The 23,911-nt window shown below is 46.0% G+C and overlaps 1 protein-coding gene across 19 annotated transcripts in view; it reads right to left on the bottom strand.

The window, feature by feature from the left end:
* Positions 1 to 4,975: 4,975 nt before the first annotated feature.
* BRSK2 (BR serine/threonine kinase 2) overlaps positions 4,976 to 23,911 on the bottom strand; it is a 427,587-nt gene continuing 408,651 nt past the window's right edge. For 4 of the 19 annotated variants that reach the window (XM_043548958.1, XM_037899612.2, XM_043548963.1 and 1 more), the window contains one exon: positions 4,976 to 7,421. In XM_043548958.1, the coding sequence (XP_043404893.1) occupies positions 7,402 to 7,421 (20 nt within the window). In that variant the 3' untranslated portion in view covers positions 4,976 to 7,401. Of the gene's footprint in view, positions 8,128 to 15,068; positions 15,117 to 23,911 lie in introns of all 19 variants that reach the window. The other 15 variants (XM_043548952.1, XM_043548953.1, XM_043548955.1 and 12 more) reach the window with 8 other exon arrangements.

The raw sequence follows: 23,911 nt of genomic DNA, 5'->3' as shown, positions 1-23,911 counted from the left end.
CCCTAGGCAGCTCAAATTGGGCCCACAAAGTTAGTTGACAGTTTTGGCCTTCATCTCTGTGCCTCAGTTCCCCATATGTAAAATGGGGATAATAATATCACCTCACATGTGTGTTGTGAAGATAAATCAATTAATGTTTGGAAAGCACTGACATACAAGATTCACAGATTATAAAGCCAGAAGGGACCACTGTGGTCATCTTGTCTGACCTCCTTTATAACACAGGCCATAAGACCTGCCTGAATTTATTCCTGTTTGAAGTAGAGCATACCTTAAAAAAAAAAATCCCAAACACCTTGCTACAGTGAGAGCACTGTAGGAAAGCCCATGAGAAAATTCATAATTCTGTCTTCTGAGCAGGGTTTGACTGGTAGGTAAATAACGAGGGGAAGTGGGGGAGACACACTGAATGAGGAGGATGAAAAGAAATGTTGACTAGCCACTCTTTTAATGAGCACCGTCCATCCCGTGCACTGAATGAGGCAGGGGTCCTATTGAAATAAATTATATGTGATTATGTAATTAAAGACATGCATGACCCCAGGAGGCTGAGTAAGGTTACACAGGCAGCCCTAGTTCAGGCATTTCCTAACATTTGAGTGCTTGACTTGGCAACTTAGCTTTCTTTTAATGTAGCGTTTTGGCAGGTAATTATGTATAAATCAGTACTGGGAGGATAAAGAAACCACACGGAAGAAATTACAAACAACTGTTTTAGGGAGAAGGAGAGAAATTAAACTTTTTTTTTAAGGCATGTGATCAAAGTCTCTCAAATGTCCCTCATTGTAGGCACCAGTCACCTACACTCCACACCAATCTGGCTTCTCCTGTCACTTTTGTAACTGAAAATTATTTAGATCAGAAATACAGAATCACGAACTATGGTTATAGAACACATCATCAATGCTAAGAGATTGAATTCCACGACATTTCAAGTTCCCTGCATGAATGATTGTTTTGGAACCCTTGTTTTGGGCCTTTGTCACACATTCCACCCCACCAACAGCTTGAGAGGTCTGCAAAAACCTTTTATAACACAGCAGTGACTTTTCCTGAGATGATAATTTTGTTTCAACATAAGCATCAGACATCATCATAAACACCAAGCGCTATGACCTTGGGATGACCCTTCATCCCAGGAGATGCTGTACAATGTGACATCCACAGGGGATGTCCTCTTCAGCAGAAGTCTACACATTCCACCTTCTGCAGTAGATGTTCAGCAAAAGCCTTCCCCGCACAGATGCCACTGGCCACAAATACAACATTCTAGAAAACTGCGCCTGCTACTGACTTTAACATGACACTCTGAAGATGCCTTCCTCCAGTGACAATACTATGACCCTCAAAAAGTGCCACCTGCTAAAGATTTTCTCTCTGTCCTGCCCCACAAAGCTTGAGTATCTTACCAGTGTTAGCATCACCCCAATCATGATGCTATCCACTCCAGAGACTTAATGTGAGCATCTTCCTTGGAAAATACCATGTGCTACCAACTTTATCAAGACAACCTCAGGAGATGGAGTCTCCTATAGTAACATAACCCTCTACCAATATGGATGCAATCCTCCATCCCTTAATAATCCCATTCATACAGCAACTGCCTTCCAAGAGATGTCATCTGCTACAGAAGTGAATACACCCCTCAGTGGCAGTGGTTCTGAAACTGTGGTCTACGGACCACTGTTTGTTAGTGTGCAGAATACTTTCTGGCGGTCTGCAAAGAGCTGGCAGGTTACATGGTGCTGGCTACAACTCCCCACTTCCAGCTGTTTCTACAGGTATTCAAACAGCTCTTCCCTGAGCGTGAATCCATGTTAAAGCAGCTGGAGAGATGGAAAAGATGCCAGCTTAGCTGTTCAATCTGCAGGAGAGAAAGCAAAAATTCATCTCTTGGACTGGAGCCATCAGCAGAACAGTTACAATTAACTTAATACTTTTCTCCTCTCACTTCTCCAAATAAGCAACAGCTGCAATGGCCATATGATGGTTTTATGAGGGGTGGGGTCCGTGAGGTGTACCCATCAATAAGATTAGGTTGGAGAGTCCCTGCACATGTTATCTTCTGACTGACACATTTAGCACACAATGGGCTGAGCAGACATACATACCTCATTATTTTCACCTTCTCCAACACACTCTGGAGGCGAGTGCTGACATTTGCCTTTTTTTTGTAGGTCGTACTCTCTGTAAACCAATTGGTTGCTGATTTGTCATCTCAGCCCATACCATGAAGATTAACATACAGCAATGGTTTTCCACTCTATGGGATTTTCTAGGTATCAGACACAATATTTACCTTGGGAAATATAGGGGGATGTAAAATATCCTTCCCCCTTTTGCAGCCTCTTGTGCCCTGGCTAGCACTGAGAGCCACAGAGACGGGATCACCAGCCCCTTTACTCTTGTCTCCTGTACCTCACAGGCCACCAGCACCACCCAGCACACGCACACCGAACCCAACAACCCACATTAGCCCAAAGTGTTACAGCCCATAGAAGCTTAGACTATTATGTGCCACAGGCAGAGACTCGGAGGGACTGAGGCATACCAGTGCTGGAGGCTCCCGTGCAGTGTTTGGCAGGGAAATGTTTAAGTGCGATATACCCAGATAATCCTGGAAAGAGACCTGTGCCCACACGCTGCAAAGGAAGGCAAAAACAAACAAAAAATCCCCAAGTTCATTGCCAGTCTGACCTGGGGGAAAGTTCTTCCTGACCCCATATAGGCCCGGAGCATGAACCATGTGAGCAAGAACCAGCCAGCCACACACATGGCCTGTGCCTAATGTTGGTTAAGGGGTTCGTCCCATAGGTTCAGCTGCTGGCTGCTCCTGGGTTCACCATGTCAGTGGGGAGCTGGTGCCCCTAAAAAGTGGCAGGGTTGGGGCTGGCAATCAGACACTCCTCCCCCGCCAAAAACATCATGACTCCCCCCTCATTCGAAGTCAGCTCTGACTCATCTCCCCCATAAAATCCAGCAACAAACCTACTTTAGGCTCTTTTCCCTTGCCCACGGCTCCTCCTGCTTGTGAGGACACTGTCCCCCCAACTCTGCTCCATGCCGCCCCTTCCCGCCTGAAGGGACACCAGTGGCTCCAATGTTCTGCTCCCCACCAGCCCTTGGCTGCAGAGTCCCAGGCCAGACATGCACCCCATGTTTGTGCCCTGCACCCCAAATCTCCTCAGCATGTCACAGCCACCCTCCCGCCCTTGCCAGGTCCCAGTCCCACCCACACTCCTGCTTTCCTTGCCAAGTCAGAGCCCCCCCATCCCCGACCCACCCTCATCAGGTCCTGGCTCCCCAAGTCACATGCCACCCCCACCTGTGCAGGGGTGTGGAGAGCCATTGAACCAAACTCTAAAGCCTGTGTGATGGGAACCACTTCAAGGGGGTGCAGCAGCACCTATGCACCCAAATCCTCCCCCACCCTCTCACAGCTCCCCATCCCCCACTCTCCTGAGCAGGTCACACAGCCCTTGCTTCTCCCCCCTCCCCATTACCAGGTCACTGGCCTCCCCAGTCCAGCCCCTACCTGCTGCTCCCTTTCAGGCCCAGGCTGGCTCACCCCTTGCGCAGGTCCTGGGTTGTGGGGCAGGGTGCTGCACTGCGCTCACACGCCGGGGCTGGCCCCATGTGGCCTGGAGCGCAGCGTGGCTCGTGAGCACGGGCCTCGCCCGGGGGAGGCAGGAAAGCGCTGGTAGACCTCCAGGCCCCTTGTGCTTGCTCCGTGTATGCCGCACTGCAGGCCCAGCCCGCTCGTCCCTCCCACCCCTGGCCTGAGCCCACCTCACTGTGCTGCTGGGGGGGGGCAGGTGGGTGGTTAGTTTAAGAACTAAAGGAATTGGGGGGAAGTGGCAGTGCTGGGGGTGCAGACACTCCCCCCACCCTGCAAAACTCATTAGGATTTAGTACTGTAGCCTCCTCACTAGCCACCCCGCGAATAGTAGCGCTGTGCTCTATGAGTCCCCAAGGCAGGCTAGCTCCTGCTTCCCACTGCAAAGCATCCTCCTGCTGTAGGCATTGCAACAAACTGCTACCAGCAGCGCAGCTGGCATGGCTGTTGGGTGCTTATGGAAAGCACGGAACAGACCTGTGAAGCTCAAGGTGCAATACCCAGTGGTTTATGGCCCTACTGTAGGAAAGACACTGAAGCGCTAAAGGTCTTTTGTATAAGTACAGGCCGCTCTAGGAGCGGGAGGCCCTGTAATCCACAGGACTTGGCATAGTAGGGAGACAGTAAAAGCCTTATTTGGGACTTCCAGGGAGCAGCCTACCATCATATTGTTAACCGACTGGTCCCATTAAAAGGCCACGGAGAAGCCTGAAAACGAATCAAAACACCATAGTCGATAATCATGCAAAAGTCAAAAAACAGCATTCGGTGCACTTCATATTCATTACGCTTCTTTCAGTTTTCCCTTTGGAGACCTGCTTATGCAAAGAGCAGAATTTCACCCCTATTCAACAGCTGGTTAAACACCCCTAAACCCCATGGCACCAATCAAATACATCTCCCTTATGCAGAATGAATACCGGTGAGAACGGTGGGTGCTTGGCACCTTTGATAAACTCAGGAGCTAGGTAGCTTGACCTGGCCAGCCAAAAACTGAGATGCCCAGAATGAGCAGACACTCCTGAAGACTGGGGTTTTGGTTTGTGCTGGTCTCTAATTCATATCCAGCGTTTGCATGTGTGTTAACGCAAGAAACAGATACATACGGTTAAACTACTCTGGCTGTTTGTCCTTGCCCGGCTGGGTGGGTGCAGGACTCGGCTTGGTCAGGCAAAACATAAATTACTAAATTGTAGCAAACCTGTGTTTAATTCATGATTAGGAGGAGACTTGGATAAGTGCAAGTCACACTTCTCTGTCTAGGTTTGAAAGGCCTTTGCTCGGTACTTACCTGAGTCCGGTGCTGGCAGGCAGGGGGATGGATTCTCCACCGTAGACATAAACAGGACACTCAAGAGCTAGTGTCTTTACTGAATGAATTTATTGTTTTTTGAACTAAAGTTGCTCACAGTTATTTAACAAGGGATACATCAGATTTTTTGTCCATTTTAAACTGTTAAATAATGTCAGTTTGTTTCTGTGAGTGTGTGTGTGTGCGCGCATGTGTGTCGTCAAAGTACAAAATCGGAAGGATAACAAGAGGTATTGCTTTCGTTTATTCTTATATCTTGTGTAAGTAATCCCCTTCCTGCTTGTACTGCATGGATTTTGCTGATATAGGGTTTGTTTTTTTGTTTTTTTTTTGTAAATTATTATTATTATTTTGTATCGAAATCCCAGCCTTTTGTAGAGGTACAATGTAACAGAAGCATCAAAAATCTATACACACAGAGAAAAGAGGGAAAAGAGGATGGAGGTGGTCGCAGGAGGTCCTGGAGGAGAGGCAGAGAGAGAGGGCAGAGGCAGGAAAGACAACGAAAGCAAAAGAGACTAATTTACAGCAATGTCATGCAATTAAAACTGCCCCCCCCTCCTGCACCCTGGCCTCCCCCCATCCCCAGCCATCACCCCCACGGCATCTGACATGCACACAGCGATACAATTTTAAGAATAGGAAAAAAATAATAAATTAAAAACAACCCAAAAATAAATAAAATAAATCTCTTCCATTTGGGGGGACAAGGAAAGGTCAAGGGTTAAAGGTTACCATCCCAATTGTGCCTTACTTTTTTTTTTTTTTAATCTTCAAACCTATGTACAAGTGAAACTGGTCGAAGAGGGGGAAAACAAACTAAACAACAACAGCAACAACAACAAAAAGAGAGAAACTGCCCGATGGTATCATTTAGAAAAAATAAAAATTCTTGTCTTACAACATACACCCAGAGGGAACCCAACAAACAGCAACTGAAGGTCATAAGAGACTTGCACTCTAATGCTAACCCTATGTTTTTAAAACCTTAGTAAAGAAGTCTTTCTCATTGTGTTTTTGTCTTTGACGTTTACAGCCGTGTTTGTTTGTTCATTTGAACTTGGGCCAGAATAAATTACACTTGGTCATGTAGCTCCCAGGGGAAAAAGACCAAAATAAATAAATAAATAAAAAGTCAAGTTCGCAAGAGGAACATTTAAGGTTTTTTCTACCTCCCCCCCCCCCAAAAATAAATAGGAATCAGTGTCGCCTCTACACAGTAATTAAACAAAACAGAAGATCTATCTAACAGCTTAAATTTTTCAATATATATGTATATATAAATAACCAAGACCTAATAATAACTTAAGCACAAAAAACAGTCCTCACCCACCCACTCCCACCCGCCAGCCCCTTTCAAAAAAAAAAAGTTTATAAAAATATCTTGCAGTAATTTTTAAAGTTTACAGTAGCTTCGTGATTCACTTGCCCATAGCACTGACTCCTCGTCTCACTCAAATGAACTAAGTGCCAGTGGTATGCACACGCACACACATGGGAAAATACCCCCCAAGTTATCCTCTTTTCTTCTTCTTCTGTTTGTTGAAAAACCCAATAAATCAAATAAATAAATCAAACCCAGCAAATAAATAATAATACTGATATTGATGCAGCACGAGCGACACGACAATTGCATCCAAATGCAGGGGGTGTTGGCAGATCCAGATGGCGGAAGAAGGTCCCAACCCGGCAGCGTGGTAGGCGGGGAGTTGAAGACGGGGGAGGAAGATGAAGAAGAAGGAGCAGCAGCAGTGGCAACGGCAGCTGGTGGCAAGAGGCTGTTCTCGGAGAGGCAGAATCCTTGCCCGCCTCTTTTGCTGCCGTATGTTGCCTTTTCCCTAAGTTTTAAGGTTTGTTTGTATTTGTGTTTGTTCATTCCCCCCACCCCCACGAGGGGATCCCCCCCCCTTCCAGCAGGTCGAAAAGCAAAATGATAAGAGTATAAAAAACAAACACAATTTAAAAAAAAAACAAAAACAAAAGGAAAGGGTGGGGACGGGGGTGGGGGGGAAAGGAGTTTGAGAAAATCCCACAGTGAAACTCCCCGATATTGTCTTGGTTTGACGCTTTGCTTTTACTCACTCCTTGGTGGTTTTGGCTGAGAGAGCTCCCTGGTTTCATGGTAACATTTCCCCTTGTTTCTTGCCCCCCTCCCCCTGCCAGTCTGAGTTCACCTGTACCGATGAATGTTGTCAAGGGCAATGGTGTCACTCCAACAATTGCAACCTGCTTCCAGCCCAGGTTGTGCAATCCCATTACTGAGCAGATCTCCCTCGTGGAGCACCAAAAAGAAAAAGAGAAAAAGTGCATGTTGGGGAGGTGTTTGGGAGGAGGTGGGGGAGAAACCCATTTCCTGGGGGCAGAGGGGGAGGCTGGGAACCTCAAACAGGACTGGTCCTTGGACAGTCTACATCGGTTTCCTTCCGTCAACAAGTGTCCGCAGAGCACAGAAGGTGAAGCCGTGGCTGACATGTTAACTTTTCGGGATAATTCCTGGTAGCAGAGCGGAAACAAGTGGTGTCGTCAGAAACAGAGAGAGCAAGAACAGAACAAGAAACAAAAATAATAATTTAAAAAATCCAACAAAACATCAGGAGGGGAAAAAAATAAAAATACTCAAAATACAGGGAGATGTAAAAACAAAAAAAAACCAAACCAAAAAAGCCACAACCCAAGATCTGGTGAACTGGATTTTGTCATCTGTGCTACCTTGTCTTTCTTTCTTTCTTTCTTTTTCTTTCTTTCTTTGTGTGTGTGTTTGTTTCTGAGATATATATTATATATCATATATAAATATATATATGTATATATATACAGTCATTCCTTCTTACAAAATTTGTCTATAGACAGTTTTGTACTGTTGTGGAAAGGTATATACATCCTTCTAGTTTAGAGGCTAGCTTGCTAAGGAATATTCTTTGATTCTTTCTTGCTTTTTGTTTTTTAAGTTATTTAATTTTTTAAAATGTATTTATTTAAGGTTGGTCTTGTAGGCCGCCTGATGAGACCATCTTTGCCTTGTCTTTGCCAGCGGGGTACTTATTGTCTCCTCTAGACCCATAGTCATTAGCATCGGAATCGCTCCGCTTGCTGTTTGCGCTATGCTTGGTTGGCGTGCCGGGGGGATGGCTCACCTGCCCGTTCTTCTCGTCTGAAAAAAGTTGTTTAATTACGTCAAAGAAGTTACTCAATGGGCTGCCTGGGTACACAAAACAGAAGAGACAAAAAAAAAAAACCACAGAGAGAAAGAGAAACAGAGAGAGAGAGAGAGAGAGAGAGAACAAACAAACAAATGAACAATGGGGTTTTTAACAAGAAGAACGTGATGAGAGATCCAGAGCCACGTGCATGGGGGTGTGTGGAGGATGAAGATGATGAGCAGCAAGAGGAAGAGTGTTAGGATGGGACACCTCTGGCAGTAAAGAGGCTGGGAGCAAAACGTGCCAAGGGGGGAATGTCCTACTTGGCTACCATGTGGTTGGGAGCAGAGATCCTACCTAGCAGGGGAACTCCATTGCTGTGTAAGCCTGGCACACCGCACCACGTTGTGGAAACAGCTATACCTTTGGTCTGGAATTATTTGGCAACTCTATGAGTGGACTGTAACCCTCAGGGGATGCAGTTCCTGTGTAACTGCATCGATAAAGGTGGGGCATTAATGCATAATCAACTTTGCCTTGCAGCCTTAGCAAGTTCTGTGTTACACATTATGCTTTTCTTCCTTCTTTTAGTTACGCTGACTGGTCTCTCCCTGAACACCCACTCAACCACCTTCAGCCAGCCACTTGACCTGGAACACCTGTGCATTCCAGGGGAATACGAGCATTTGAGACATGAGTAGGGCTGGGATGCAAGGGGGTAATCCTCAGCTAGTATGTGTGAGGCTGTGATTCTGCAAGGTTCTGAGCATCTTCAATCCTTATTGACAACAGCGGGAGTTGAGAATGCTCAGCAGACTGCAGGACCAGGCTCCTGTGCACATGTGGTTTCTGGCCGCGATTTAACCTGGTGGGACCACAAAGCAAGAACTAGTATCAGGCTGATATACTCTGCACTCCACCCTCTTTAAAACAGCCAATGAGCTTCACTATTATGGAGTTGGAAGCCAAAGGAATTGCAGCGTCATACGCTAATAGAAAACAGCATTAGGAAACTTTGATTAATTTAGCCACGAGACTAGGGCAAACTATGGCGCAGATTGGGTGCTGCGCATCTGTCAGAACACAGCCTTTCATGTCACTGAAAAAAAATCTCTTTGTCTGCCATTTCCCCTTTCTATAACACCCTCGATATGTTTTATTATCATTGCCATATGGTTCTCTAGTGTATGAAGTGTCATTGTCCCACATCCACAATGGAACAACACTAAGGTTTTGTCTACACCCCCTGAGCAACGTAGTTATACAGACCTAACCCCCGCTGTGTAGACAGCACTTTGTCAGCAGGAGAGCTTCTCTTTCACCAAGAGAAGTTGGTCCAATAAAAGATATTACCTCACCCACCTTGTCTCTCTAATTTTGGGATTTCCTCACTTTAAAAGGCACAAATATTATGTAAGGAGCCCTCATTTACCTGCATAACTATAGGCCTGGTTTTGTCTGGTAGGTAGTATAGTGTTTAACTGAGTGCAGGTGCTGGTTCTTTGCACTGAATACAGCTGTCAAGTCCAAGCCACCATTAGCTGCTGGACAGGTGTGACCTAGCTACCTGACTCAGTCTTAGAGATGGCCCACACCAAAACCTCAGACTCCAACACCAACACCTTCAGATTTGGGGGAAATTTAAAACATGGATCCTAAATTTGTGGCTGAGATTGGACATGCCATGAATTTCACACACACATTCTGGTTTGGATTCTGAAATCTCCCTAGAGTTCAGGGGGATGGAGGTTTCAGCCACAGGATTTTTACTGAGGCCCCTCTCTAAGGCTCAGTGAAGTTGTCCTAGCCAGATGGCTTGCGGGCACACGCTCTGCTCAGACTCTTCTCTACTTCTAGAGGTGGTTACTCCCTTCCAGTGGGAAAAACGAGTGGACGCGGTGGGTGGGAGGGCAGGGAATGCAAGTAACACTCAGCCTTGAATGCAGGATTGTGGACAGGGCAAGTTCTTATGTGGCTTTGGACCCTCATCTTCATACACAAATGGAGTCAGCAGACAGAAAGAATGGAAGAGAGCACTAAAAAAAAATGCGGGCTAGGGAGGGAAGGAGAGGGGGGTATTTCTAGTGATTCAGCGGAGCAGTTTATTCCACAGGCTTAGAGGGAAGGGGGAGGGCAGACTAAGCAGAGTTCTATGGGGATTGGGAAGGTTTAAGTTCTTTGCATAGACAGGTACAGAAGACAAAAGTCTAATTTGCACGAATGGACCAACAAAATGCTAAATACATTTTATATGTAAATGCTCTGCATTTGGTGAGTCCTGATATAGGATTTTAAATCCTCCTATTAAAATATTCAGCTCTTCCCCCACCCCCATGCCCTACTGGCTCTCAAGTGTCTGGAGATTTACTGGGCCAACAGTATTTAATAGCCTACCTCCCCTTTGCCGATATCACTACTGAATTCCTTATAATCAGCGTTCTCAGCTCAAATTTTAATGGGAAGTGAGAAATCCTTAGGGATATTCAGAGAGAGCTATTGAAAAAAAATAGGCCATTTCACTAACCCTTTCTTTCCTTTGCCTTTTACAGTAGCTGAGCTTGCAATTAAATAGTTTGTCTCCATCCTCTCTTGTCCTGTTGGTAACCAGGGCCAGGCAATATGGACAACCACAGCATCCATATTCTTGCCTGCTAGGACACCCATGGACTCACTTAGATAATAGTCTTGGATTGGGTAAAGGGCACCCGCACTGATACTTGCTCTGTGATGACAAATAAAGAAGGGCCAGGCATGTTGAGAACACCAAGATGGTGAGTGCTGGTTAACTGCCAGACCTGGTGGGTTTATACTGCCAGGAAAATGGGGCCTGAACCTGCAGGACCATCACTAGTTACGTTTAGAAGTCTCCTGCTATTAGTACCTGGTACAGGCAGTGGGATATATCACATCTGCCAATCCAGCTCAGGGTCTCGAAGGGTTAGTGTAATATTTCTGAATGAGAGATAATGTCCCATGACTGGGAGCTTCTTTAATCCTGAGTACAAACTCTGGTGGATGCAGTACAAACACCGGAGGAAGGGCAGCAAGGATGGTAAAGCGCAAGAAGCATCATAGCAATGTGGTGATTAAGTTTATATTCATTAGACAGAGGAGACTGAGCGGCGACATGATTGGGGCATGTGCATTTCTGAGCCAGATGGTAGGCGTGGATGTTGCAGAGGGTAAAAGGCTTGAAAACAAGTACTGAAGCTATGGAGGGGTTGGGCATTGAGGAAGTGAAATAGAAATATCTTTACGCAGAGGGTAATTCATGTGCGGCACAGACTCTGCCTAACGCCGCAAAAGAAGCTGCAACTGTGAATGGACTGGGTACAGCCAGCACTAAGAGGAAAGAATTGCAGCCAGACACCAGACCAAGGAGGTGAAGAGACCCTGTCCAGATAGGCTGCATGGACTCTCTCTCAAGACCCCATATTTCATTTGCCATTGCTAAGAAATTTGCTTGACATGGACTTAGCACCAGTGGGGCCACAGGCACCCTGGGCAAAGCCGACAAGCTTCACGGAAGAAGAGCGGGTGGTTACACCAGGAACACTGTGTTTGCTTTGACCTCATAAAGAACCTCAGCTCCGTCTGCCGGAACTATCAGAAACAAAAAGGAATCAGGAGGGTTTGGAAGCTGCTACGGCTTGCACACATTCTACCTCTCTTGCATCTTTCTTTTCTGCTACCATTTCAGGAATGTTTTGTACGTGCATCAATCATTGCCAGCAAAAATCACTACCAAGAGCTAGCACCGGCCAAGTCACTACTGTCACACAACATTACAGAGAACCGACTGGGAGGGGGAGTGGAAGGAGTTGTGTGTGCATTTGAACATCTGCTGGCAATGCAGAGAGCATGCCAGGAGAGGGTGGGGGACAGGGGCCTAAGCTTTTGGTGTTGAAAGATACCCTCATTGCAAATGGTTTGGCCTTCAAACACAGGAAATTCATCACAGGGAGTTCTTTCAATATAAGGTTTCCTTTCTTTCTTAAAGCCATGGCTGCGGCCAGCATCATGGGCATTGCCACTGTCCATTGTCTTAAAGGCCTTTGTTTCCCAATCCCCATCTTCTGTTCATATATGATGCTCCCGGTGCCAGAACAATACTGGCACCTAAGAACAGGATTTGCCCCTTTCTATCAGACAGTCAACAGTGAACTCGCAAGTTTTAAGTTCGCTGAACTGTCCCCAAGGTGGCACTGGTGAAAATTTCATTCCTTGCTTCTTGCCTCTCACCTCCTATTTCCTGTGACATAATCTCATCAACACTGTGTTTCATTTAAAAGGAAAGCCACTCCTATTTAGCACAGTACCTCGACTTTCACATGGGACCTTCAGAGGCACTGACTGACATAAATAAAGTGCAGATTGTATGGCAATATTCCTAATCAAAACAGACGTTTCGGAGTTTTCTGCAGGCAGACATATTGCTATATTAAGAGAGGAAGACACCTGGTGTTGGAGACTAGAAAGTCTGGCCCCATGTGGGAACTGCTGGATGCTCAGCCCTTTGGAAAATCTGGCCCCAGTTGTGGGTGCTGAGCACTTGGAAATCTGGGCCTGAGCTCTTTGGAAACTCTGGCCCGTAGTATTTCTTGTGATAGTTAAATCCTGATTGGATTATGATCTTTAATGGTGGACTTCTCCCCCAAATCCACTCCCCCATGGCTGGGGTCACAATTTGTATCAATATCAATCCGATTGCATCAATTATATATGTAATGGCTGATAGTCAGCAGGAGACTGAGAAACGTCAGATTTCATCAAAAACCAGAATGTTCCCTTCTGTACAGGCTCACAGCACAGACATGGTGAGCCATGCCTTCCGCTACAGGAGGGCAGCACACGTTGGCAAGCTTGTTCCTGCAGGTGCCGCTGTGTCGGGGGGCAAGGGGCAGAGCAAATGGCGGGGGGATTCTATAAGGAACAGAACTTCTCTGTCCAGTGCCTACAGGGTCAGGGTCATCATAAGGGAGCAGCAGCTCAGGATCTTCTCTGCCACTGCACCCCTGGTATAGATAACAGTGCGGGGCTCAACATTAGCGATCACAAAGTTACCCACTTCAGCTGGAGCCTAAATACAGTCTAACCAAGCTTAAACCACACAGCCCCTCAGGATGGTGCTCTCTGACTATGACGACTTGGGACACTTGATGGAGTATGGTGCTTGGGTCTACACACTGTTGTTTATTTGTTATTACACCTCTAGTGGCTAGTTGGTGAACCATCATTTCAGCCTCACAGAAAGCTGCTTGTCCTCAAAGCCACAGGGAAGAGTTTGCCTCTGGGGGGTCAAATTCTGGAATGACACTGGAGTTACATATGAGGGTAGAATTTGGCACAACATATGTCATTGCTACTCTGTGTGTAAGTGTGTGTGACACATAGACAGTGGCTCCATTAAGCCACACAAATCCTATTATTGCATAGGTGGATTTGCCCATGTACTTCCTCTGTTCCTCTGCCTACAAAATGCTTTCTTTCACTGGCCTTTGCTCCAGTCTCCCTTCCCCTTGCTAGTACGGAAGCTGACACTGTGACAGCTGGTGGGCGTGGCTGGACAGAAGATGAACAGCAATAGACACACTGTTTAGAGAGTGCAGAGCACCGACTGGTTTTCTGTGTAGTTCAATTAACTTTCAAGCAATCAGTGGAATCTGAATTTCAGTATTTTTGTATGATGTTGCTGCCGGTTCCAGGCAACTAACTGCAGCTTGAGGGAGAGGACAGATTTGCTGTTTGACGCTTTTACAGAGAGGCTGGAGATCTGCCTAGGACATAAATGAGCCTCCAGGCGGAGAGTGGGAACAATATAACCCAGGAACTGAAATAATAATTCAAAATGAACCCCCTCCAGAGAAACAGAAAAACTCCTTCCAGCTAAACTGTAATTTAATGGAAAGAGATCATGAGCATAAAAGGTAACAGACCAAATTCTTCTCTCAGCTACACTTCTGTAAATCCGATATTACTTCCATTGTAACCTCAGAGCAACTTTACAGAAGCTAAAGAAGTTACTTGGGATTTACAGTGGTGTAACCAAGAGCAGTATTTGACTCAGTGAGGAGATCCTAAACAGGTTTGGACTTCAGGTTCAGATAAACATCTGAATGTTTCAGGCCTACCATCCTGGATTGGACATCTAAAGAAAAGAGGCTCTCTTGTGTCATTTCAGGAACTTCCTGTTTCTGTTCAGGCCAGAAGTACCAAGTGAAAAACCTCCCTTGGTGTATTCGGGCATTTCCACTTCTGCTCTCACCAGGAAGGGCAAATACACAGGAAGAAAGGAAAAATCTCTGTGTGTGTGTGTATAAATTTAAATGAAATTTGTGGAACCTCAAGCAAGGTCAAATGTGAGTTTTGGGAGAAACAAGTTAATCCATCCCTAGTAAAAAGCCTCAACTATGGTTGGTCCCAGAAGGGCAATATTAATCCTCAGAGTCAGACTGGAGCTATGCTGATCTACACCAGCTGAGGATCTGGCCCATAATGTGGGATCTGTCTTATGCAGTGGACTTCCAGGAGAAAGAGGGGATTACCCCAAACACACATTGGGGAGTGGAGGAGAGAGTGATGAGGAGAAGAATGAAAGTAGTCTTCTCTCTCTGTTGCAGGAGACACAAGGAGGCAGCAACTCAAAAGCAGGGATTGCGGTGCACAGCCTCACCCACAGAAAGGCGACTTCAAAGTGAAGTCTGAGTCAAAGGCGAAAAAGCAAAAATGCCAGCGGGCATGGATTAGAGTGAGGGGAGAAACTCACAAGTGGAACAACGCATACTTGTGCTGTGCAGGGTGAAACTGTGATGGGCCCTGTGTGTAGGGGTATGGATGGGGAGGAACAGGAGTAGGTGTGCGTATGTACAGAAGGTACATGAGAGGTATAGGGAGTTGTCAGGGGGTGGGCAGATGTGCAAAAGGAGTGGGAGGAGAGGAGGACATTATGTGATTCAGCAGGGGTTAGGGGAGGGATAGAAGGCAGAAGGGAAGTTCTTACCACATTTGGAAAGTCTGCCAGTCATCAACTCCACACAGTTAGTGGTGTCTGGATCATAGAATGGAAAGAGGAGGGAGGGATGGAAAAACATAAAAAAAAAAAAGGTTTCCATACCCTTGTGCACAAAGCAGTCACTTAGCGCATTATCTCCTGAAGCAGGAAACGCACAAAGCTAGGAGTTTACATAACCCAGAACCCAGGACAAACTGTGCCCCCATTTATGCCAGCGGAACCCCCACGGTGTAACTGAGAGCACAATCTGCCTCATTTTCCCCCATTTCTATCCAGTCTCTTATCTCAGTTACAGATGTTTAAAACAAGCAAATAATGTTTTGCAACTATATCAATGAATTAAAAATCTTGAACTATATTGTTTCACCTGGCCAGCCACAAAAGTAGCCCTACAAAATCAAGATGGTGACTAAGCAGCTATCTGTGCAACACCACCACGTTGGCAGGATGCTATTTTGTATGTGATCTAGGTGTCAGCCACACTCTTCCGGCATCCATCCCCCTCACAAAATCACCTCATATACTCCAAGGGATATCCTCTCAGTCATAAACATAATTCTGCCTCCCTTACTCAGACAGAGTAGTCCCTTAGTCAGATGGATTTTAACGGGATTGCTCACAGACTAAAGTTCTGCTTAACATAAAAGGATAGTGGAATATGCCCGAAAATTGTTTTATGTGCACTTTCTATCAAAATTGCTTGTAGCTCCCATCACCATGGCAGCTAAGTGCTTCTAAACCAAATCCAGGAAACTAGGGTGCAGAAGGTAGAGTAAATGTAAGTGTTAATGCAGAAAGACCAGCCAGGTTGAACATGACCACGTGGAACTCCTCCCCAGTCTGTCAGTATTCTGGATTCCCCAGCGGGATGGCTTCAGAACGCTGGGCAATCCTGAGCACCCACTGGCTGCCGAGCAGCTAGATGATTTCTAATGCACTTAATTCAGTTTAAGTTCTCTTCTTGCTCTGACTCTCTACCAGCACTTAGACACCAGAGTGATAGGCTTCCTGATGCCAGCCAAGAAGGGGGCAGGCCTGGGTAATTTGTCAGCTCCCCTTTCCCCAGAATGCTGAGAAAAGTAATTAAAAAAGAAGGTAGAGGACACCATGTGCCTGAATAAGATGCTCCCCAGATGTTAACCAAGGTGGGGAGATCACAATAGGTGTTTTCTAGAGACCATGGAAAAGGGAGAGCATTCTGGGTCCATTGCCACTGGTCGGAGCAGCAGAGAAGAACCTCCAGCGATCCCCAACACAAAGGTTAGAGTCTGGCTGGCAGAGGCATCAGAGAAATAATACCCACCAGGCATGGGAGGCTCCTGAAAAAGGGTTAGGACTGGGGAAGAGGGAAAAAAGGAAGGGGATCAGGGAGCAGAGGAAAAATAGGGTGTGTGAGAGGGGCTAGGAGGAGGGGGCAGGGATTGTAATGGAGGCTTAGGGCATAGGGGTGGTGTGGGGCTCAAGGGAAGGGACTGGGGGACAAAGAGAAGGGGATCAGGCACATGAGGGGGGCCAGGAGGTTTAATTGTCCTTTAGGGGCCTTGGCCATCCTGCCCCTGACAGGGCAAGGGTAGGAGTTAGATGTATTCCTATGTATGTGCAGCACAAACCATGTTCCTCACTGAAATTACATAACAACATTTCAAATTTACTAGGACATCAAAGGTGAGTCTGCAAATGGTTTGGATTGGCTAGAACTCCCCCAGCTGCCGCAAACTGTGTCCAAGGCCTCCAACAGCAGATACCGCCAACCACAATATCCAGCCCCACCTGCAGTGCCTGCTCCTGTTCTGAGGGCCAGGAGCGGACTGGGGTGAGGGGTGTTTGCCAGATACGTGCCTGTTTTACTATGTGGTCTGGATTTACAAAGGTTTTCTTTTTAACGATATTTTATACCCTTTGGTTATAAAATAATATTACAAACCAGTGATGGGACTGAACCCTAGAATCTGGAGCCAGATTGCCAACTTCCAGGCCCATCTCTATTACAAACTTCACAAAATTGCACCATATAATCAAACCAACTATGGCACTCACCTGACCTGCCACGGAGCAGGGACAGGCCCTGGTTCTCTGGTTGAAGTAATGTCACCAACACAATTGCATGCTGGGATATTACGAAGGACCAGTGATCCAAATGGGGCTGGAGGAGGATAACCTTTAGGACTTCTATGCCATAGTGTTATCTATTCAAAGTGCCATACAAACATTAATCCTTACAACAGCCCTGGGAGGTAGCTTAGTTTTATTATCCCCATTCTATCAATGAGGAAACTGAGGCACACAAGGCATAATTTATTCCGTGGAATAAATCCACTGACTTCAATGGATTTACATTAGGATGAATTTGGCTTTGAGTTCTTAAGGGATGTTGCAGGACCTAAGAAAAAATGGCTTTACATTAGCTGGGCTGGATCCATCTTCAGTTTAACTGCCCTGAAGCCATGGAAAAGTTCCCATTGATTTCAGTTCGTATTAGATCAAGCCTCTGATGTGTAATGGTATAGTCCCCTTCTGCTAGCTGTTGGGGGTATTCACCACCTATTGCTAAAGGTCAGGGAATTTAGTCAATGATTAGCAGATCCAGTCCTTTAAAGGACTGAAAACTAATTCTTAAATGGGAATTTCCATGCTTTTAAGTGCTGATCCAACTGCCACTGACTTCAGGACTTCCATGGACTTCCAAGGGAATTGGACTGGATCCTCAGCTACCAACACTCCACACACAAAGGGGAATATTTGGGTAATGCTTTTGGGGGTTAGATACTGGAGAGTTTCTCCAGTGAAATGGATATTTCCATGCATTTGTGGATTTGGCTCAAAAACTTAATATTACATTCAATGGATATCTTGTGCAAATACTGTTTATTTTTTAAAAGTCACTTGTGGTCAGCTATCATAGATGTTTTTGCAATCTGATTTAGATCCATCTAATTGTTTAATTGCTGCAAATACATTAACTGAGTGATTCGAATGCAAGAAGACAAATCCACAAAACAAAAAATTATTGTAAAGGTGGCCTTGTGGATGCAATTCAATTTAATATCTTAGGCATTATATAATAGTTTTGTTTCAAAAATATGAATTGCAGGTTATGTGATGCACGTGTATGTGATGGGTAGGGAAAAATGCAAAAATTCTTTTGGAATTACAAGAGCATGGAAAAATATCTGGAGGGCAAAAACAAATAACTCATTTTGTTTCTTAAAAATGTTCAACCAAAACGACTGTAACTGCATTTCTATATGTTGTATAGTACCTGTAACTGCATAAGAATCCATATTTAGTTCTGATGCCTGCCTCATGCATTATCAGGTGGTTTTTTTTTTTAAAGAACACCACACAGATGCATCTGGAAACTGTAGTTCAGAGGACATCAGTTAAATACTGAGTGGTTAACGATCCCCTCCCCGTCTTCCTTATAACAACCGTTTGAATAGTTTCAGTCCTTTCCATCATATTGTAATGTTTTGTTCTAATACTAATTCTAGATGATAAAAGTTTCACAACCTAAAAATAGCATTTTTATCCATAGAATATTTAATGTAAACCAACCCGGCAAACTGTCTGCAGCTGGTTTTCTCTCCATGGATAATAATCCAGAACCGGATGCCTGCACAATCCAGATGTCTTGTGAGGCAAATGAGGCCGAATTCCAAGTGTCTTCAGCCATCTGAGAAGCGTGGGCGTGTCATGTAACTGCACTTCTTAAAGTGTACAACAGATGTTAATTAATAAATAATATCTTTGCTGGTGATCTTGGGTACTCCTTATACCACAGAGACTCCTGCAGTCAATCAGATTTCTGATGTAACAAAGACCCTGTTATAAATCAAATCCAGTGTGTTTCATGAGGATATGGATACACTGGTTCGCATCAAAATTCAGAGCAGCCCTGAACCTTATTTTTGATGATTATTATTTTGATGAAGTTCTCTCAACTTTTCTTTCTCTCTTTTCTTTTTTCTTTACATTCTCATATGTTTCTGCGCTTCCTATATTTGCCTGCAAAAAAATCCAGTTTCCTGGTATTTCTGATTTCTGCTAATAAAGAAAATATCAGGCAAGAGACTGTGGCTGTGAGATTTCCAGATCAAGGATCTGATCCTACCAAGTGCTGAGCATCTCCTGCAAGGTGCTGAGTGCCCTTGATTGCCATTAGCTTGCTCAGCTCCAAGGTAGTTCAAGTACGTTCCCCAGCTTTTGGGTACTTGTCTGAAGTATATTGTTCTCTCATCAAGGATCTGGATGCTTGAATTTCATTCTTATGGTTTAGATCTTCACCAGAACCCCCTTGGTGGAATTACTTCCTTGTAAATTCCTGCTGCTCAGTTGTTATGTACTCAACCTTTCTAGACTGAGGATGAAAATCTGCAATTCCTTTTTCACATTTGGACGTTGCAAGTTTCATATCCATCTTCCTAGGTAATCTTTCAGTTTGTTACAGCTCCTGGGCAAAATGTGAGTGCACAGCAAGAAAAGCCTATAAACTAATAAAGCTATTTCAGTCAGCTAAGGATCATTTATTCTGCACAGTACATGTATCAGTACAACAGGAGACAGCATATGTATATGCTGGGTGTAAGTACAGAGATATGGCAGAAAGCATCCATACAGGCCTTGTTTTGAGGAGGTGGGGTGTGTGTGTGTGGGGAGGGGGCGGGGGGAGGCATCTATGTGGTTGTTAACTCTGATGTTGGGAGCTGGAATTTTCAGCTGTGACACTGAAATGTTCTGAAATCATCAGTTACCAAAGAGTTAAAGCCTGATATAAAGTAGCAAAAAGAAAACAAGGAAGCAGCAAGTCTACTGCAGAGATGCAATGTTGTTTGCCCAGAAAACGGGACAAAAGGGTATGTGGAGAACTCCCTTCTCCAGGAACAAGCCTAAGGAAGGAAAGGAAATGCTAATGCAGGGAAAACTGATGCACAGTGAAATGATCACTGTTAGTTCTTGCAGACCCCTATTTACCAGCTGTATTTATTATTCCTGTGTCAGAATGCATCAGAGGAAAGTGCAGTATACTTTAGCAGAGATTGTACTGGATGGAGACAAAGGCAAAGAGCTGAGATTTTTCCCCCCATGGGGATCCTTTTGTTCCAGCAGAGGGTGGTCTTGTCTAGGTCAAGTTTGAGTACGGCAGGTAGAGCAGTGTGTGGAGTGGGATCAAGGCTGAACGCCCCTGGAGACTGTATTCTTCTCTCTCGAACCAGGACAGCGTGGTCCTTCCAGGGCAGGGCGGAGCATAATGGATTTATTGATGTTGCTGTTGTCCCAGCAGTTAGAATATAAAGGCATTAATTCCCTGCACTGCCTGGGGGAGTGTGTTGGACTGACATTGGCCAACTGGACTCTGTTTCTGATGTTGAATGGATTTTTACTATTTTAATTTAAGTTCTACTATGGACTTCATTCATTTATGTATTTATTTTCTTGCTTCAGAGTTGTTGAGAGGGAATAAACAAAGTGAGTCCCAAGAAGAAGAATGAGGGTATGAAGGGAGGATATTACCTGGGGAGTGAGACCAGAGGGTGCAGAGGTGTGACACAGAAACACACCCACTTATACCAGAGAGAGAGAGACACACACACACAGTGCAACATCTACAAATGCTAATGTGAGCTCAGGGAAATGAGAGACAGAGAAAGGTGAGTCCTGTTCTGAAACCCAGGCCAGCTGGTTTAGTGGGCAGGCATGTCACTTAGTGGATCAAAGAGGGGCAGGAGAGAGAATAAACATCAGCATCATGAGCTTACAAGTCCTCACTGACACTGATGGAACTGGAGACACTTTCAGTGATGGGTAATCCTGCTCTAAAATAAAGCTGTAACTGATCCTCCCACACGTCTCTCACTTTATACATTTTTGTTCCAATGGCCCCACATATAACGGCATCTGACCTGGAAGTCAGGAGACATGACTTCATAGTTGGTAGGTCTGTGGCAGCAAGCAGGAGACAGATCCTGCCAGACTTACTTGTGCTGAGCTGCATAGGTGCCAACATCTACTGGCGCTGGTGGGTGCTCAACCCCCCTCTGCCCCCGGCTCTGCCGCGACTCCACCCCTATCCCGCTCCCTGTCGACCCCATTCCAACCCCTTCTCCAAAGTTCCCGCCCCAACTCCACCCCCTCCCTGCCCCTATTCTGACTCCTTCCCCAAATCCCCGGCCTGGCCCCGCCTCTTCCCCGCCTCCTCCCCTGAGCGCGCCACGTTCCCGCTCCTCCCCCTTCCCTCCCAGAGCTTGCAAGCTACAGCTGTTTGGCGGCGGCAAGCGCTGGGTGGAGGAGTGGGGACGTGGCACGCTCAGGGGAGGAAGTGGAGGAGGAGGTAAGATGAGGTGGGGCGGGGAGCTTGGCTGCCGGTGGGTGCAGAGCACCCGCTAATTTTTCCCCATGGGTGCTCCAGCCCCAGAGCACCCACGGAGTCAGTGCCTATGCAGAGCTGCACCGTACTCTGGGAGTCCCATTGCTTTCAGTGGGACGACCAGTGAAGTAAGGTCCTATCTAACACGCAGTACAACTGCTGGGATGATCAGGGCTGGTAGGGAGACAGGCAAAGCTAAGTGAGCCACTGCACCATGCTGCAGAGGCCAAGTGCAATGGATCTCATTAACCTGATAACAGGAGCAGCACTGGGGACAAATTCATGTTGCAGGAGAGGCTGACAAGGCCCAGCATGGGGTGTTAACAACGATCAGGAAGACCCCCTTGTGCCTAGCACCTCGGCAGCATGAGACCAGCAGCCCTGTCTTGCTGCCTCAATCATTAGACTTGAAGCTTCTTCGAAGCCATGGGAGAGGAAGGGAACAGGTTTGTTTCCTAGGCGTGGGGGATGGGCAAGCTCTGTCTCAATCTCTCCTCCTTCTCAGTCACGTCCTCCCCTTGACTCTCCCTAAGACGCCACCCTGTGGCAAACCATGATTTTGAATGAGCAAGGCTGGGCATAGCTCCCTGCGGATCTGTTTGGTGCCACTCCTGTGGCTGAGCACTGTGTCTCCACAGCATCCCCAAGCCCTGTGGACAGGGAACACAATTGCCCATATCCTCTGCAGGCTTTGGGAAGAGAGGAAAGAAACAGAATTATCTTTGCTTTCCACTCAGAGAGAGTTGACTAATCCCATGGTAGGTTCTGGGAAGTGACTTCATGACTGGCACGGCTGCCACCCAACAAGACAAATTCTTCTGCCCCACCAGAGCTCATTGGGACTAGCTGATGGACACTGAGCCTGTCACTGCTTTCTCTGTCTCCCCTCCCCTTATCGCATTTCACCCGCTCCAGTACAGCTGGGGAGATGTGCTCCTTGGCTTGCCAGCTTTCAGATGCTGGCAGCCACCTTAATGGAAACAATCCTCTTTTCTCCTTCCCCCTGGCATGTTCCCTCTCTCCTGGCCCTAGATGCCAATCTAAATTTTCCAAGGGGCATCCTTTTTCTCCTTATTGAGAAACATACACATCTTGTTGAGCAGAATATTTGACTGCGGGACTGTTTGACTTGGAGTCTCTCCTGTGTCCTGTTGCCTGGAATCTTCCCCTGCCCTGCTGCAGGGTATTGTCATTCTTACTTACAAGAGCCTACCCATTCTGTTCCTGTTGTATGTTATATTTCTATGCATAATCCCCCCTTCTCAGTGACATGGAGGTGATGTTAAGGAACGGGCTGGGTTTCCATTGCTCCGCAGAGATACTCTGCGGAAGCTTTGGACAGAGGAAAGAAATTCTGCTTTTATAATTTGATTTCCCATGAGAAAAAGAGAGAGAGAGAGAACAAAGACGCATGTTGGATCCATTTCCCACAGCGTGGTTTGTCCTGAATGCTTTCCCTCACCTCTCAGGCAGACGAATGCATTTTGTTCCATGTCACTGAGAAGACTCTCCAATGGGGACATCCTGGTTGCTTTAAACACTTGGGAAAAATAGGGTCTAAATCTCTCGAGCTAGTCTCAGTAGATGAAGCACAGAGGGTCAGGGCATGGTGCTGGTTAGAGAGGTCATGAATTTCTTTAATAGGGTTTGGTCAGCTGAGGATAAGGGATTTCTTCCCCTTAGTGGCAAGGAGAGGGGGACCTTTAGTCAAACAGCAGGAGGAATGGCAGAACTAGTTTGAATTGGCCAGATCTCTACCACAGGATGCTTCTCTGATCACCCAACTCTCTCAACCCCACCAGAGAGGGCAAGACACCAGGTGTCGGGTGAGGGAAAGGTCTCATTTCTTTCTGGTGTCTGGTTTAATGCCATAAGACTGGACAGTAAATAAAAAAGCACTTGGTTCCTTGAGATTAAGTTAACCTAAAACAAATCTAGCTCTCGACTGCCAGTCATTCCCATCTCCTTTAGTGGCTCTTGGAGGGCGAAGAAGTCTCCAGTACTACGGGGAAAAGGGCTAGGCAATACTGGCAGGAGGAGGAGAGGTGGGAAAGATCTGTCCTAAACGGAGTGACAACTTCTTTCTTGTGGAAAAACTCTCTCTATAGCCCTCCCAGCTGGAACTGTCTCCAGATTTAATTCACTCACCTGCCACACTGTTAGAGCAAGGGCATCGAACTCCTTCTTGAAGAGGGCCAAATTCCATTTTTAATTATAATCCATGGGACAGGGTATAACTTTAGGACTCCATATCTACCTAAATCCACAGCAAATCCCCAATTCACAGCAATGGCAGGTTTACACAAAGGTCAAGCAGACGATTTGGGCCTTATACATATCCTTTAGTTACTAACATTTTGTATTTGCTCAGTACTTAATGGTGTCAGCATCATTCAAATGGGAAAATTCTCCCCATTCTTTCTGCCTTTTCTTGTCTTCCTTTCCCATCCTTCTTTCTCTTGTGTCT

This window comes from Chelonia mydas, chromosome 6, assembly GCF_015237465.2.
Source record: "Chelonia mydas isolate rCheMyd1 chromosome 6, rCheMyd1.pri.v2, whole genome shotgun sequence".
In the NCBI taxonomy this organism is placed as follows: Eukaryota; Metazoa; Chordata; order Testudines; family Cheloniidae; genus Chelonia; species Chelonia mydas.
Note: the sequence above shows the minus strand (reverse complement) of the source record. Positions and strands in the feature narration are given on the sequence as shown.